The 11,951-nt window shown below is 54.3% G+C and overlaps 1 protein-coding gene across 2 annotated transcripts; it reads left to right on the top strand.

Moving 5' to 3' along the window:
• CYTIP (cytohesin 1 interacting protein) lies at window positions 1-7,878 on the top strand. 2 transcript variants are annotated; one of them, XM_069021588.1, is made up of 8 exons: window positions 1-218; window positions 2,574-2,623; window positions 2,943-2,997; window positions 5,095-5,197; window positions 5,328-5,421; window positions 5,584-5,653; window positions 6,551-6,614; window positions 7,059-7,878. In XM_069021588.1, exons 1-8 carry the CDS (start codon window positions 84-86, stop codon window positions 7,529-7,531), a joined length of 1,044 nt encoding a protein of 347 aa, XP_068877689.1. In that variant the 5' UTR covers window positions 1-83; the 3' UTR covers window positions 7,532-7,878. The 2 variants fall into 2 exon arrangements, with proteins under 2 accessions (XP_068877689.1, XP_068877688.1); XM_069021587.1 differs by having other exon boundaries at window positions 6,548-6,614.
• The last annotated feature ends 4,073 nt before the right edge of the window (window positions 7,879-11,951 follow it).

Below are 11,951 nucleotides of genomic sequence, written 5' to 3'. Positions count from 1 at the left end.
CCCGGCCGTGGCACAGCGCTCGCCCCGAGCCCCGGGCCCCCGGCCATGGCACAGCGCTCGCCCTGAGCCCCGAGCCCCTGCCCATGGCCCTGCGGCGGCTCCTGCAGCACAACCTGAGCGCCGGCCCCGCGGGCGGGGAGCAGGGGCTGCCCATGGACGGCAGGAGGATGCAGCACTTGGCCAGCACCGTGGCGACGCTGCCCCGCGGGCGCAAACAGGTACGGGCTGGGCGCGGGACAGAGCCGACACGGCTCGGTGTGCCCCGGCCTTGGGGGGCCCGGTGTGCCCGGCCCGGTGTGCCCGGCCCGGTGTGTCTGGCCCGGTGTGCCCGGCTCGGTGTGCCCGGCCCGGTGTGCCCGGCTCGGTGTGTCCCGGCTCGGTGTGTCCCGGCTCGGTGTGTCCCGGCCCGGTGTGTCCCGGCTCGGTGTGTCCCGGCTCGGTGTGCCCGGCCCGGTGTGCCCGGCCCGGTGTGCCCGGCCCGGTGTGCCCGGCTCGGTGTGCCCCGGCTCGGTGTGCCCGGCCCGGTGTGCCCCGGCTCGGTGTGCCCGGCCCGGTGTGTCCGGCTCGGTGTGTCCGGCTCGGTGTGTCCGGCTCGGTGTGTCCCGGCCCGGTGTGCCCCGGCTCGGTGTGTCTGGCTCGGTGTGTCTGGCTCGGTGTGCCCGGCTCGGTGTGCCCGGCCCGGTGTGTCTGGCTCGGTGTGTCTGGCTCGGTGTGCCCGGCTCGGTGTGCCCGGCCCGGTGTGCCCGGCTCGGTGTGTCCCGGCTCGGTGTGTCCCGGCCCGGTGTGTCCCGGCCCGGTGTGCCTGGCCCGGTGTGCCCGGCCCGGTGTGTCTGGCTCGGTGTGCCCGGCTCGGTGTGTCCGGCTCGGTGTGTCCCGGCTCAGTGTGTCCCGGCCCGGTGTGCCTGGCCCGGTGTGTCCCGGCTCGGTGTGTCCCGGCTCGGTGTGCCCGGCCCGGTGTTCTCGGCTCCAGGACGGCCCCTCAGGCTCTCCGTGGTTTGGGCTGCCGAAGGGTGACGGCCGGGTGCCCTTAGCCGGGCTGGCTCTGGGGATGGCAGGGGATCTTGGCGGCACTGGCAGTGTGGGAAGCTCTGCGAGGAGCCAGAGACGGGCGTCCTGCCTGCGGGGCTGGGGCTGTGAGAGGCGGTGGCAGCTGAGATCCGGCCCCGGCTGAGCTCCCCTCCATTTCCAGCCGTGTTGGGAGCCAGGAAGGGTTTTTGCTGTCTGGGTGCTCCTTTGAACGTGCATTTGCCTCGGTCAAGTGGCCTGGCCGCCCTCTGCCTGCGACGCTGACAGAAAGCGCCCACCACGCGCCATTTCCATCTGGATTTGGGAGTGTTTCTGTACAACTGTTGGGGCTGTTGGGGCTGTCTCTGCCTCTGGGCTTTTCCCCCAGAGCAGCGCAGTGCGGCACAGTGCTGCTGCTGGCCACGGGATTCCCACAGAACTGTCTTGCTGTGGCCGTAAGTCGTCGGCTGAGCAGTTCCAGCTCTGAACTATTCGTCTGACATAAAAAAGCCTGAACAGAAAGTGTGAGGCGTGATAGTGTGAAAGTATAACCAGAAAAATCGTGTGCAACATCTGTGCACTGAAGGCTTTGCTTTGTTCAGCCACGGAAGGGCACTTAACCTTTCTTGGTACATGTGTTAGGGGACGAGGGAAAGCCAGAGCCGGTCCTGGCAGCGCTCCTGCCGGGTGGCACCGGCTCCTGCGGCTGCGGTGGAGCCCTCGGTGTGCGGCGGTGGCCGCTGGCGGGGACAGGCTGGAGGTGTCGGCTGTGATGTGGCTGCGACTGGTAAAGCTGAGTTACATCAGGGCGAAGGACACGCTGCAGGGTCCGTCCCCAGAAAAGAGGTCCTTTGCCCAGGTGTGGCCCTGCTGTCAGCCCTCTCATCTTCTCCCAGATGGCTGATACATGGCCTGTCTCTCCTCCCCTTGTCCCTCAACAAGTAAATGCACGTCTGTGAAGTCGCTGTTTCTGTAGGAGGTCATGCTGTGGCACCATTCCTGCTGAACCTGTATTGATTACAAACATCTCACTGATAATGGAACTCCTTACTCATGGTTCACTTTTTGGGGAAGAATCCATGTTTAACACTGATCCTAGCTCTTCCCAGAGACCTCTACAGGCACAGCTGTTCCTAGACTGAAGCAGGAGTCCTGGGTGCCTGTGCCTGGCTGGGAGATGCTGTGCAGACACTACAGAGCTCTCTGTCTGCACTTCAGGAGAGGCACAACCTCTCCTGGCATGGTTCAGTTTATAAATGCCCACAGATTTTTAGATGAAAGGGACAAAAGTGAGATGAGCTCTTGGCACAACAGAGATGTGATTTGTGCTCTGAGCTCGCCACCAGCATCTGACAGGAGGATTCGACCTCCAGGTGCTTTTCCTTCTGGTTGGAAAGTTCAAGCTCTCTTTTGACCGAGGCAGAGGCTGTGTTGGTGTGAGGTGCTGGTGGGATGCCACCAGCTGGTTTTAGTTCTTCTCTAAACTAGTTTTATCTGCTAGTTTTATCTGTGTGCCTCGAAGAACCACAAGCATACTGACCCCTTTTCTTTGCTGTTTCTGGTCACAGCTTGCCTTAGCCAGATCCAGCTCCTCGGGTGACTCCTCCAAGCCTCAAAGGTACGATTCTGTGATTCTATGATTCTTTGATTCTAGAGTCACTGTTACTGTCTTATTCTGCATGAAACGTGTGTCCCGGGAATTTTGCCAGCCCAGGTGGGATGGGGGTGCGAGGCAGAGAGTGGTACCCAGCACCTGGGACGTGCAGGTGCAGTTGTGACCTTTGGCTTGAGCAAGGGAAGAGGCAGCAGTGCCAGGGTGACACCCTGGAGGCACAGGGAGGGGCGATGGTGGGGACACCACTCTTTTGGGTGGAAATGCAGGCCCACAGAGCGCAGCCCCTCTCATTCACACGGAATTCTGTGTGTTCCTCATGCAGGCACCTTGTTGCTATATTGAAAGAAGATAAAGAGACGTTTGGGTTTGAAATCCAGGTAAGACTTTAATGACAAGTTGATTCCTTAAAAACAAAATGTGGTGCAGAGTCTGAAGTGTCATATCCTCAAAATGAGGTAAAGGCCGGCGGGAGCAGAAGAAGGCGTCTGTCAGAGCTGTGAAATTTGAAGAGCTTGCAGCACTCATACAACACAGGGATGTTTTTCTGAGGATTTTTTCATAACGAAGGTCACAGATGAAAATTTTTGGCCTTCTCACAAGTCATAGTGTTGAATGTAGGAGAAATCCCATCCAAATCCAAATAAGAGGCAATGACAGTGTCTTCTTACCTCCATAAGTGAATATTTTTGGGAGAATTGTGTATGAGAATATTTTCATATAAAATGAGAGATCAAAAAACTCTCTTAAAAATTACCTTACACTAGCTTCTTGCTACCTCCTTTAATATGCACAGAGAGGTATGTACTTTTGAAGAGGATATTGATATATTTTTCCATAAATAACTGCTAAGCATGACTTTTGGGGCAGAAGCTAAATCATATAGGAACAGATTCTGTTTGGTGTAGAAGTCAGTAAGTCATCAAGTAGGAGAACCAGAATGTTACCAGGAGTACTGCTAGTGGGAGATTTTATGTTTGTGGGTTTTTGTGAGAAAGGTAACTCCTAATCAGCAGGTCTGCTAAAATCCTGGCTACAGTTAAAAAAATGATCCCAGGAATAAAGGGACGTAGTTTGGGAGCAGGGGGATCTGCCTGCCAGCAGCAGGGTGCTTTCAAAATGCTTTCCTCTCTCTGCACACAAAGGGAAAGCAGTATTTTCTGTGAAATTAGTGTATTAGGAAAAGCTTAACTTTGCCCATTTTGGGTCTGTGACTAATGAGGGGGTCAGCGCTCAGCTCGTGAACAGAGGAGAGCTTTCAGAAGGGAGGATAATTGAGTCAATTATTGGGCTTTTGTGTAAATTGTCAGGGCAGATTTTCATTGTACGTGACATTCTGATTAAAAATAATTGTTCTTGGCACATTTTCTTCCTGAACGTACATTCAGTGTGAGCACTTCATAGAGAGTCTGGGCTGCAGAAAGGCAGCATCTGTCAGATACTGAGGGTGTTTAGAAGCTGTAGTTTCATTGCTATGAGATAAATTTAAGGAAAGCAGAATAAGATGATGTGAAACTTTAGGTCTACATCTGCAGGGAGCTCATGCTTCACTCGTCACTCTTAGTTTAACCAGGAATTTTACTGCGAGTCCAAAGGCTGGAATCAGTGCACTGGGGGGATTTGGCCAGATGAGCTCTGAACTCCCCCGGCCTCCATCACATTGTTCCACACTGGATGAGAAATTTGGGAATCAAATGTGAGCTCTTCTCTCTGCATTAGAAGTGGCAGTCACAGGTTTCCAGGAAGCTCAGGCTCAGTGCTGAAGGCAGATGTGGTATTTGCATGTCACCAGAGAACATTTCCTGCTGTCGTAGGATCCGGACAGGCTGCGGCACCGGATTTTGCATTTTTCTAAATTCATGTCAGCACCCAGAACCACACGAGGGATTTAGAGTAATTAGAGTTACTTAATGTTTAGTTGAATGTGTAAGACAAGAATAAAAAGCACTTTTAGGAGTGTGGGGATGTGTGTGGATGTTGACTTTCAGAGGCCAGAAGAGCAAAAGTAGGTTCAAATCTTCTGTCTTTTCAGTTCCCATACAAACTGAGCTCTCTGTAGCAGCAGCTGACTCCACACGACATTCTCAATGAGTAGGAGCCAATCCCTTGAAAAGCCTCAGTCCCATCCTGCCATGTTCCCCTGGGAATATGAGACATCCTTCCAGAAAGGCATTCCCACCTATGCTGACACATTCTTCGTTGAAGTTGCAGCGTTTTTAATACTGAATAACCAGCTTGCTTTAAAACTTGTTTGGTTTGCTTTTTTTTTTCTCCAAACCCAGTATACAGGCACCTGTCAGGTGTCTGCTGTTTTCTGCTGTACAAATTAATTTTAATTGTTGGGTTATAGCATTTTGGGGTTCTCACTTGCACATAATGTACTCTGCTCATCACAGCCTTCTCATTGAAAAAGTACTGAATTTTAAATGATTTTCATGGCTCCAGGATTGGTAACTCTGTCCCTTTGGTGTTAACAGACTATTAGGTTTCCACACCAAAATGATTTCTCCCTGGAGGTGTGCACTTGCGTCTGCAGAATCCAAGAGGAAAGCCCTGCCCATCTCTCTGGCCTTCAGACTGGTAACTATCCGTGGGTTTTCCTGATGTGGGAGGCCTCATCCTCCCTTCTGCCTGTTGCTGTTCCTGAGCAGCAGGTGGAAGATGTGCACAGCTGCTCATGCTCACTTTGGCCTCTGTGTGTCTCCGACAGGTGACATCCTCACCAGCATCAACGGCGTGAACACCGAGGGGTTTGGTCACAAGCAAATAGTGGACTTGATAAAGTCTTCAGGGAACTATCTGAGGTGGGTGTGTCTCCTTCAGATGGGGTTTGGCCTGATATCGTCTCCCACTGAAGGCAGGATCGTGTTGTCCCCCAGCCCTGCACTGTCTGAGAGGCAGAAATCCCAGGGGCTGGGCTGGGTAGAGCCTCTGTGCTTCAGGGCCAGCATCACCTGTTCCCACAGGTTAGAGACCGTCAATGGGGCCTTGTTCCTGAGGAAAATGGAGCTGGAGACCAAACTGCAGGCACTCAAGGTAATATGATTGATTAGTTATTCCACTGTCAAATGGAGAGGGCTCTGTGGGTTCCCTGCTGATGGGGGCAGGCGGGTGTCTGTGGGACTGGGGTCCTGGCAAGGGCTGACACCTGTGGGTTCCCTGCTGCCAGCACCCCCAGCCACCCCAGCCCTGGTCCCTCTGATATTATTTTTTGGAAATGGGGAATAGAGAAGAAATGTGGTCACAATCTCAGGACTTCCCAGGTGAGCTTAGGCTGGTCAGTTTGGGTGTAGGAATGTCCAGCTGCACAGGGTTCATTGGATTGGTGGGGAGGTGCCTCCTGTGGCTGTCCCCAGGCACAGCCTCACCTCTTTGGTGGGTGTTTTTAATCAGCTCTGCAGTGGTTTATTTTACTCCAAGAGCTGGCCTGCAGCAGAGGGAAAAGAACATTGCTGGGTGTTGGAAGGCCTGTGGCACTGGGGGGCTGTAAGGATTTCCAGGTGGTGTGTTCCCAGCACAGGCAGGGACGGTTGGCTGTGCCATTCCCACACCACGCTGTGAGGCCCAGGGAGGAGGAGTGGGGTGCCCGTTCCTGGTGGGTTGTCCAGGGCTGGGCAGAGCTGCAGAGGAGCGCTGGCACTGCCACAGCTGGGTGATGGTGGGCTGCATGCTCTCCGGGCTGCATGCTCTCCAGGTTTCAGGCTGCTCCTTTCCAAATCAGACGTGGCCAGTGCTTTGGCCAGAGCACCCTCGGGCATGAGCAGACTCGTGTTTTCTGGAAGAAATTTGCTAAACTCTGGGAAAACTGTCTGAGTAAAAGTGGGACACACAAGTGTTTCCTGTGGGTGACTGCACTTTTTAGAGACTGTTTTCTGTTCAAGTGCTCTGTGCTTCCGTGAAGTGACAGAGCCTCTTCCGTCTCCTCCACAGCAGGCGCTGCACCAGCGATGGGGGGAGCTGCGGGCGCTGCTGGCGCGGGAGCGGCTCTTGCTGCACGGTACGTGTGGGGACCGCAGCCGGCCCCGAGAGCACTTCTGCAATCTCACTGTCATTTGCTTCCTTTTCCCCTCTTAATGAAGGCAAGGGGCTGGCCCAGGGAACGCTTTTGTCCCGAGATTAATGAGCTTGGCTGCTGCTTGACCAATGCACACCAAGGGCTCTTTGCATCAGCCCTAGGATATGAGTTTATGTGGGTGGTAAAATTTTTTCCATTCTTACTTCGGTCTTAGCAGGGAAGCGGCTGGTTTGGGTATTTTTATGGACTGCCCAGGCACCAGGGTGCAGGGACCACCCCACAGCCAAGAGCACCTTCCCACGTGGAAAGGGGCTGCTCCCTTTGCCAAGGGGCTGGGCATGACCCTTCCCTGTGCCTGGAACAGACGTCCTGCTTCTGGTGATGAGCAGCCGGTGACTAACACTCCTTTCTGGCTCCTGCTTCCAGGGGAGGTGAACGACAACACTCAGCTGGGCACGCTGGAGCTGGAAGAGCCCAGCTCGTGTGGTGGCTGCAGCTCACCAGCACCCTTCTTCCCAAGCAAGCCCCGCTTCTCCAGCGAGAGCAGCTCCCGCAGCCGGCTGAGCTCCATGACGGTGGGCAGCGAGGACAGCTTCTACCAGGGCGGCGCCTTCGAGGACTCAGCTGCAGAGAGCCTGAGCCGCCAGTCCAGCATGGATGATGATTGTGTCTTCCCCAGGGATGGGGACGGAGCTGCTGGGAGGAGCTCCCTGCGCAGGAACCGCAGCATCAGCCTGGCCAGCAGCGGGTCTATGTCCCCGCTCTGGGAGAGCTGCAGCTACTCCAGTAGTTTTGGGACCCTCCCACGGAAAAGCAGGAGAGCCAGTGTTCGAAAGCATCTTTTGAAATTCATTCCAGGCTTTCACCGGGCAGTAGAAGAGGAAGAAAGTCGGGTCTGATGTCACATGTGTCACCTTCGATGCGTGGGCTCCACACGTGGGGCTGGGGCTGCCGCTGGCTGGGGCACACCGTGGGTGCAGCGCGGTGGCACGGCAGGGCACGCCCCCAGACAACAGCATCGATGGGATTCACACAGCTCTGGCGTTTTAATTATTTTCATTTTTAATCAGAGCACGCTGCGGACCTCTTCATTAATGTGAAAAATGAGTGACTCCAAAATGTGAAGAACCTTTGCAGAACTTCCTCAGCGAACTTTACTGTTAATAACAGTTTTTAATTGAATGCGAAATTGATAGCTATTTATTTCCTGTTACCGCAGTCAGTGTCTTCCAAAGGTCTTTAATAAAATGAGTGCTTCTGCTAAAACCAGTGACAGAGTCCTGTTGGGAAGAGGACGGAGCCTGGAGCGAATGGCAGAGAGACCCTGGGCAGGGATGTTCTGGGATGACAGGTTTAGTGTCCTGGCAGCCGTTGTACAAACTGTGTGATAACCCAATACTGGTTTGATCTGAGCAGCTGCAGTCTCTGCCAGCTGCTGATATTCCATGTCTTGCCAGGCTGTCTCATTCCAGGGGATTTGGAGTGGAAAGGACCCTCCTGAGCAGCCACATGCCCCCAGACTCTTCTGCAGAGCCAGTGCTGAGGAAGATAGTGGTGTCTGTGGTGCTGCCCAGAGCAACTCTGTGTGTCCAGCAGATCTGACCTCTCTAAGGCAAGAGAAAAAAAAGGCAGAGGGTTGTCCTGCAGGGATGAGCATGATTGCTCTGTGCTGGCAGGTTGGTGGCATTCAGGGCCTCCCCTGGCGTGCTGTGCTGGGGACCCAGTCCCCCAGTGCCCCAGGGGCTGCAGGAGCTGCCCCTTGGTCCCACTGCTCTCAGCACTCCACACCTGCTCACATTTCTCCAGAAGTGGAAGCTTCAGGCAGTAAGGATACCATGAGAGCATGTGTGAAGTGGGGTTTAATAACTATGGGCACAGATGTGAGGAAAAAGAGAGATTTTTCGCTCCCTCTCAGTACACAGAAACAGGCTGTTTGTTCAGCCTGAGCAGCCTAATGATGTTTTTTCAAATACAACTGGAAGCATTTTAAATGTAATTCAAAGACCTTGTGTGACTCATTCGCTTGTTGCCTGTGCAGCTGTACCCTCGGGTACTGCCATTCCAGGGTTTTCTGGGCTTGAGAGGGACCACAGGCTAAATCCAATAGCTTCCCTCCGAGATGAGCTCCAAACAAAAGCAATCTGTTCCCAAAACTTCTCTGATTCATGGACGTTGCTAAGGCAGAAGAGTCAGTACCGGCCTCTGTAATTTCTGTGGAAAGGATTAAGTAGCTGGAAATATGGCAGGTCTCTGGGAGAGCTGGAGGGCACTCAGGGGATCTGGAGGGAAGTCAGGGGAGCTGGAGAATGATCAGGAGAGGAGCTTACATGGTTTGTACATGAGAGTGATGTCCTGTCCTTGCTGCTGCACCGAGTGCCTGCAGTTCAGCCTGGGAGCTCCTCTGTTGTGGGTCCAGCCCCAGCCCCTGTGCTGGAGGGGGGTTCTGCTCCAACACCCCCATGGTGTCGAAGCCCATCCCCAGTCCAGGCTGGGGCATTTCAGGTGCTGCTCTGGGCTCTGGAGCTCGTCACTAGACACCAAGCTTTTGCCCATGATTTGCTATCTCAAAATAGGTTTCTACTTTTCATTGCCAGTAGCACCAGCTGGAAGGAGAAAAAAAATCAGAGATTGGTTCTCATTGGCCAAAATGTTGAGTTAAAGGCAGATTAGGGGTGTCCAAAAGGAACTGGGGGCAGCAAAAATTGAACATCTGGTGAGAGTTGTTGTAGTGCCTAAAGGGAATGGGCGGCCCCAGCACTGAGAAAGGGACTCTAAATTATTGCAGCTTTACAGGCCAAAGCTGTGATTCCTTTGGTATGAAAGGTTAATTTGCCACACTCTGGGATATAGGCACTTACTGTGAGCATGGGAAGGCTGGAGGAGCCTGAACACCCAACAGGCTTAAGACAGAACAAGTGATGTGGTCCCAGCAGGGTGAGAGCACGCTTTGGGTGCTACGAAATGACAACATGACACGTTCACAGCCAGGATCACAAACAGGATGTGGGTGATAAGCATTGAGCTCTGCTGTGCCCCAGCTTGTGGGGGAGGAAGGAGCTCACAGGACAGCCAAAGTGCTCAGAAAGCAAAGCAACTGCTACAGCTTTTTGAAATGGCATTTCTCCTTGCAGAGAGCACTTTGGCTGGATCCTGCTCTGCCTCCCGGGAGCAGGGCAGGAGGAGGGTGGGTGTACAGGCAGCACGGGACAGTGACACCAAGGGTTTGGGTTCGGCTCCGGGTGCTCTGGACCTCCAGCAGCAGAGGTGTTCTCACTGATCACGGGGGCACTGGAGGGACTGGAGAGTTCCCAGCAGCCAGTGGAACTTTTTCTCTGCTTATCCCCCAGGGGCTGAGGGGATAACACAAGTTTACTGCAGAGGAAAGTGCAGCTGGTCTTCGAAGAATGCAATTTGATTTTAAATGGAACATTTTAATTAATTTGATGAATGCTACAGAGCCTGACCTTCTGAGGGGACTTAACTGTTCAACGGGGTCTTACCCAGTGCCCAGCCTCCCACCACGTCCTGCCTCCCTCCTGCTGTTCTCGGCTGGTTCCTGCAGCCACACCCAGCACTTCCTTTCCCACGCGGGGCCGTGTTCCCCTGTGGCAGCCGCTGGTCACACCCAGCTCTCACAGCTCCGAGCAGAAGATCGCACACGTGGCTATCGCGGGCAGCTGCGTTCGGCCTGCCAGCCCTGCAAGGCAAAGGGAGCTCACACTTATCCACAGACAGAGCCAGCAGTGAGTCCCGGTGCTCCTGGCATGGACCAGCTGCTGTTAGTGGTGTCACATCCAGCTGTGGCTGTGCCACACCAGATTGGAAAGAAGAAAGCTTTGTCATTTTTAAAAGCTTGAAGAGGCAGAAATCCACCCCACTGGGTTTGTGCAGAAGGAATGTTTCCCTGCCTTGAGAGGCGGCTTTGCCCAGTGTTTACAAACAGCTGCCTGTGGTGGGAAGAACCCACAGCTGCCTTTTCCTTCTGCAATCCTGCGGGGTGCTGTGGCAACCCACATGGTTCTGTGACTCTCTGATAATAGAAAGGAACTTTCTCCTCTCCAGCCACCAGACCTTGCTGGGTACTCAGCCTCTCCTCCTGAGGGCACCAATTACTGCACGGTCAACTCACTTTCAAACCTTATCATTCATTTTTTTTGGACAGAGTTTTCCAGCAGAGGATGGATTTTATAAATCAATTAAACCAAACTCATTTTAAAACAATAATGAAAACTTGTTGATTTAAACACATGAACTCAAGAGATGAATAGAAGCAGTGGAAAGGCTTTGGGTCCATTTCTAATCAGGGGCTGAACTCCTCAAGAGGATTTCCAAACCCTAAAGCCCAAGGATACCAGAAATGTTGTATTGTACGAACACAGAATGTCATTCACAGCAGGAGATTACATTCTTATGTAAACCTGGCTTTGGGCAGCAGGGTTGAGACAAGTTCAGCTGCGGTCAGAAATGCCCCAGTGCTGCTTGGGTAGTTCTCCAGCTTCCCTCTGCAAAACACTCTGCTCTGGATCCTGCCAGCCTTAGGTCTGACTGAGAGCTACTGAGAGAATCATGGAATGTCTTGGGTTGGAAGGGACCTTAAAGCTCATCCTGTTCCACCCCCTGCCATGGGCAGGGACACCTTCCACTATTCCGTGTTGCTCCAAGCCCTGTCCAGCCTGGCCTGGGACACTGCCAGGGCTCCAGAGGCAGCCACAGCCCCCCTGAGCAGTACTGGCTGTCCAGGGCCTGGGGCCAGGCATGGATGGACAGTGTGGCCCATGCTGTGTGTAGGGCCTGTGCCCATCCTACTGCCCGGGCTGCTCCTCACAGGGCAAAATGTGCCCATTGAGCCCCCACAGCATGGCGAGGTCCATCCACGGCGGGGTCCATCCACGGCAGGGTCCATCCTCAGCAAGGTCCATCCTCAGTGAGGTTCATCCACGGTGAGGTCCATCCATGGCGGGGTCCATCCTCAGCAAGGTCCATCCTCGGTGAGGTTCATCCTTGGCAAGGTCCACCCCTGGCAGGGTCCATCCTTAGCAAGGTCCATCCCCGGCAGGGTCCATCCCCGGCAGGGTCCATCCACGGCAGTGTCCATCCATGGCGAGGTTCATCCACGGCAGGGTTCCCGGCACAAACCCGATGGGGAATGTTAAGCGGGTTAGGTGGCAGGCACTGGGGAAGGTGGTCACCCTCCGGGGATTAGGGGTCAGAACAATGGCCATGCCTGTGTCCAGAGGGGACACAAAGAGCCGTTGTGCCCAGAGCACAAACTCCCGTTTATTGCCGCGGGGCTGACATGCCCACAGCCCCGCTCTCCAG

Source organism: Aphelocoma coerulescens, chromosome 7 (genome assembly GCF_041296385.1).
Source record: "Aphelocoma coerulescens isolate FSJ_1873_10779 chromosome 7, UR_Acoe_1.0, whole genome shotgun sequence".
Taxonomy (NCBI): Eukaryota; Metazoa; Chordata; class Aves; order Passeriformes; family Corvidae; genus Aphelocoma; species Aphelocoma coerulescens.
This window is presented reverse-complemented; position numbering and strand designations above follow the sequence as displayed.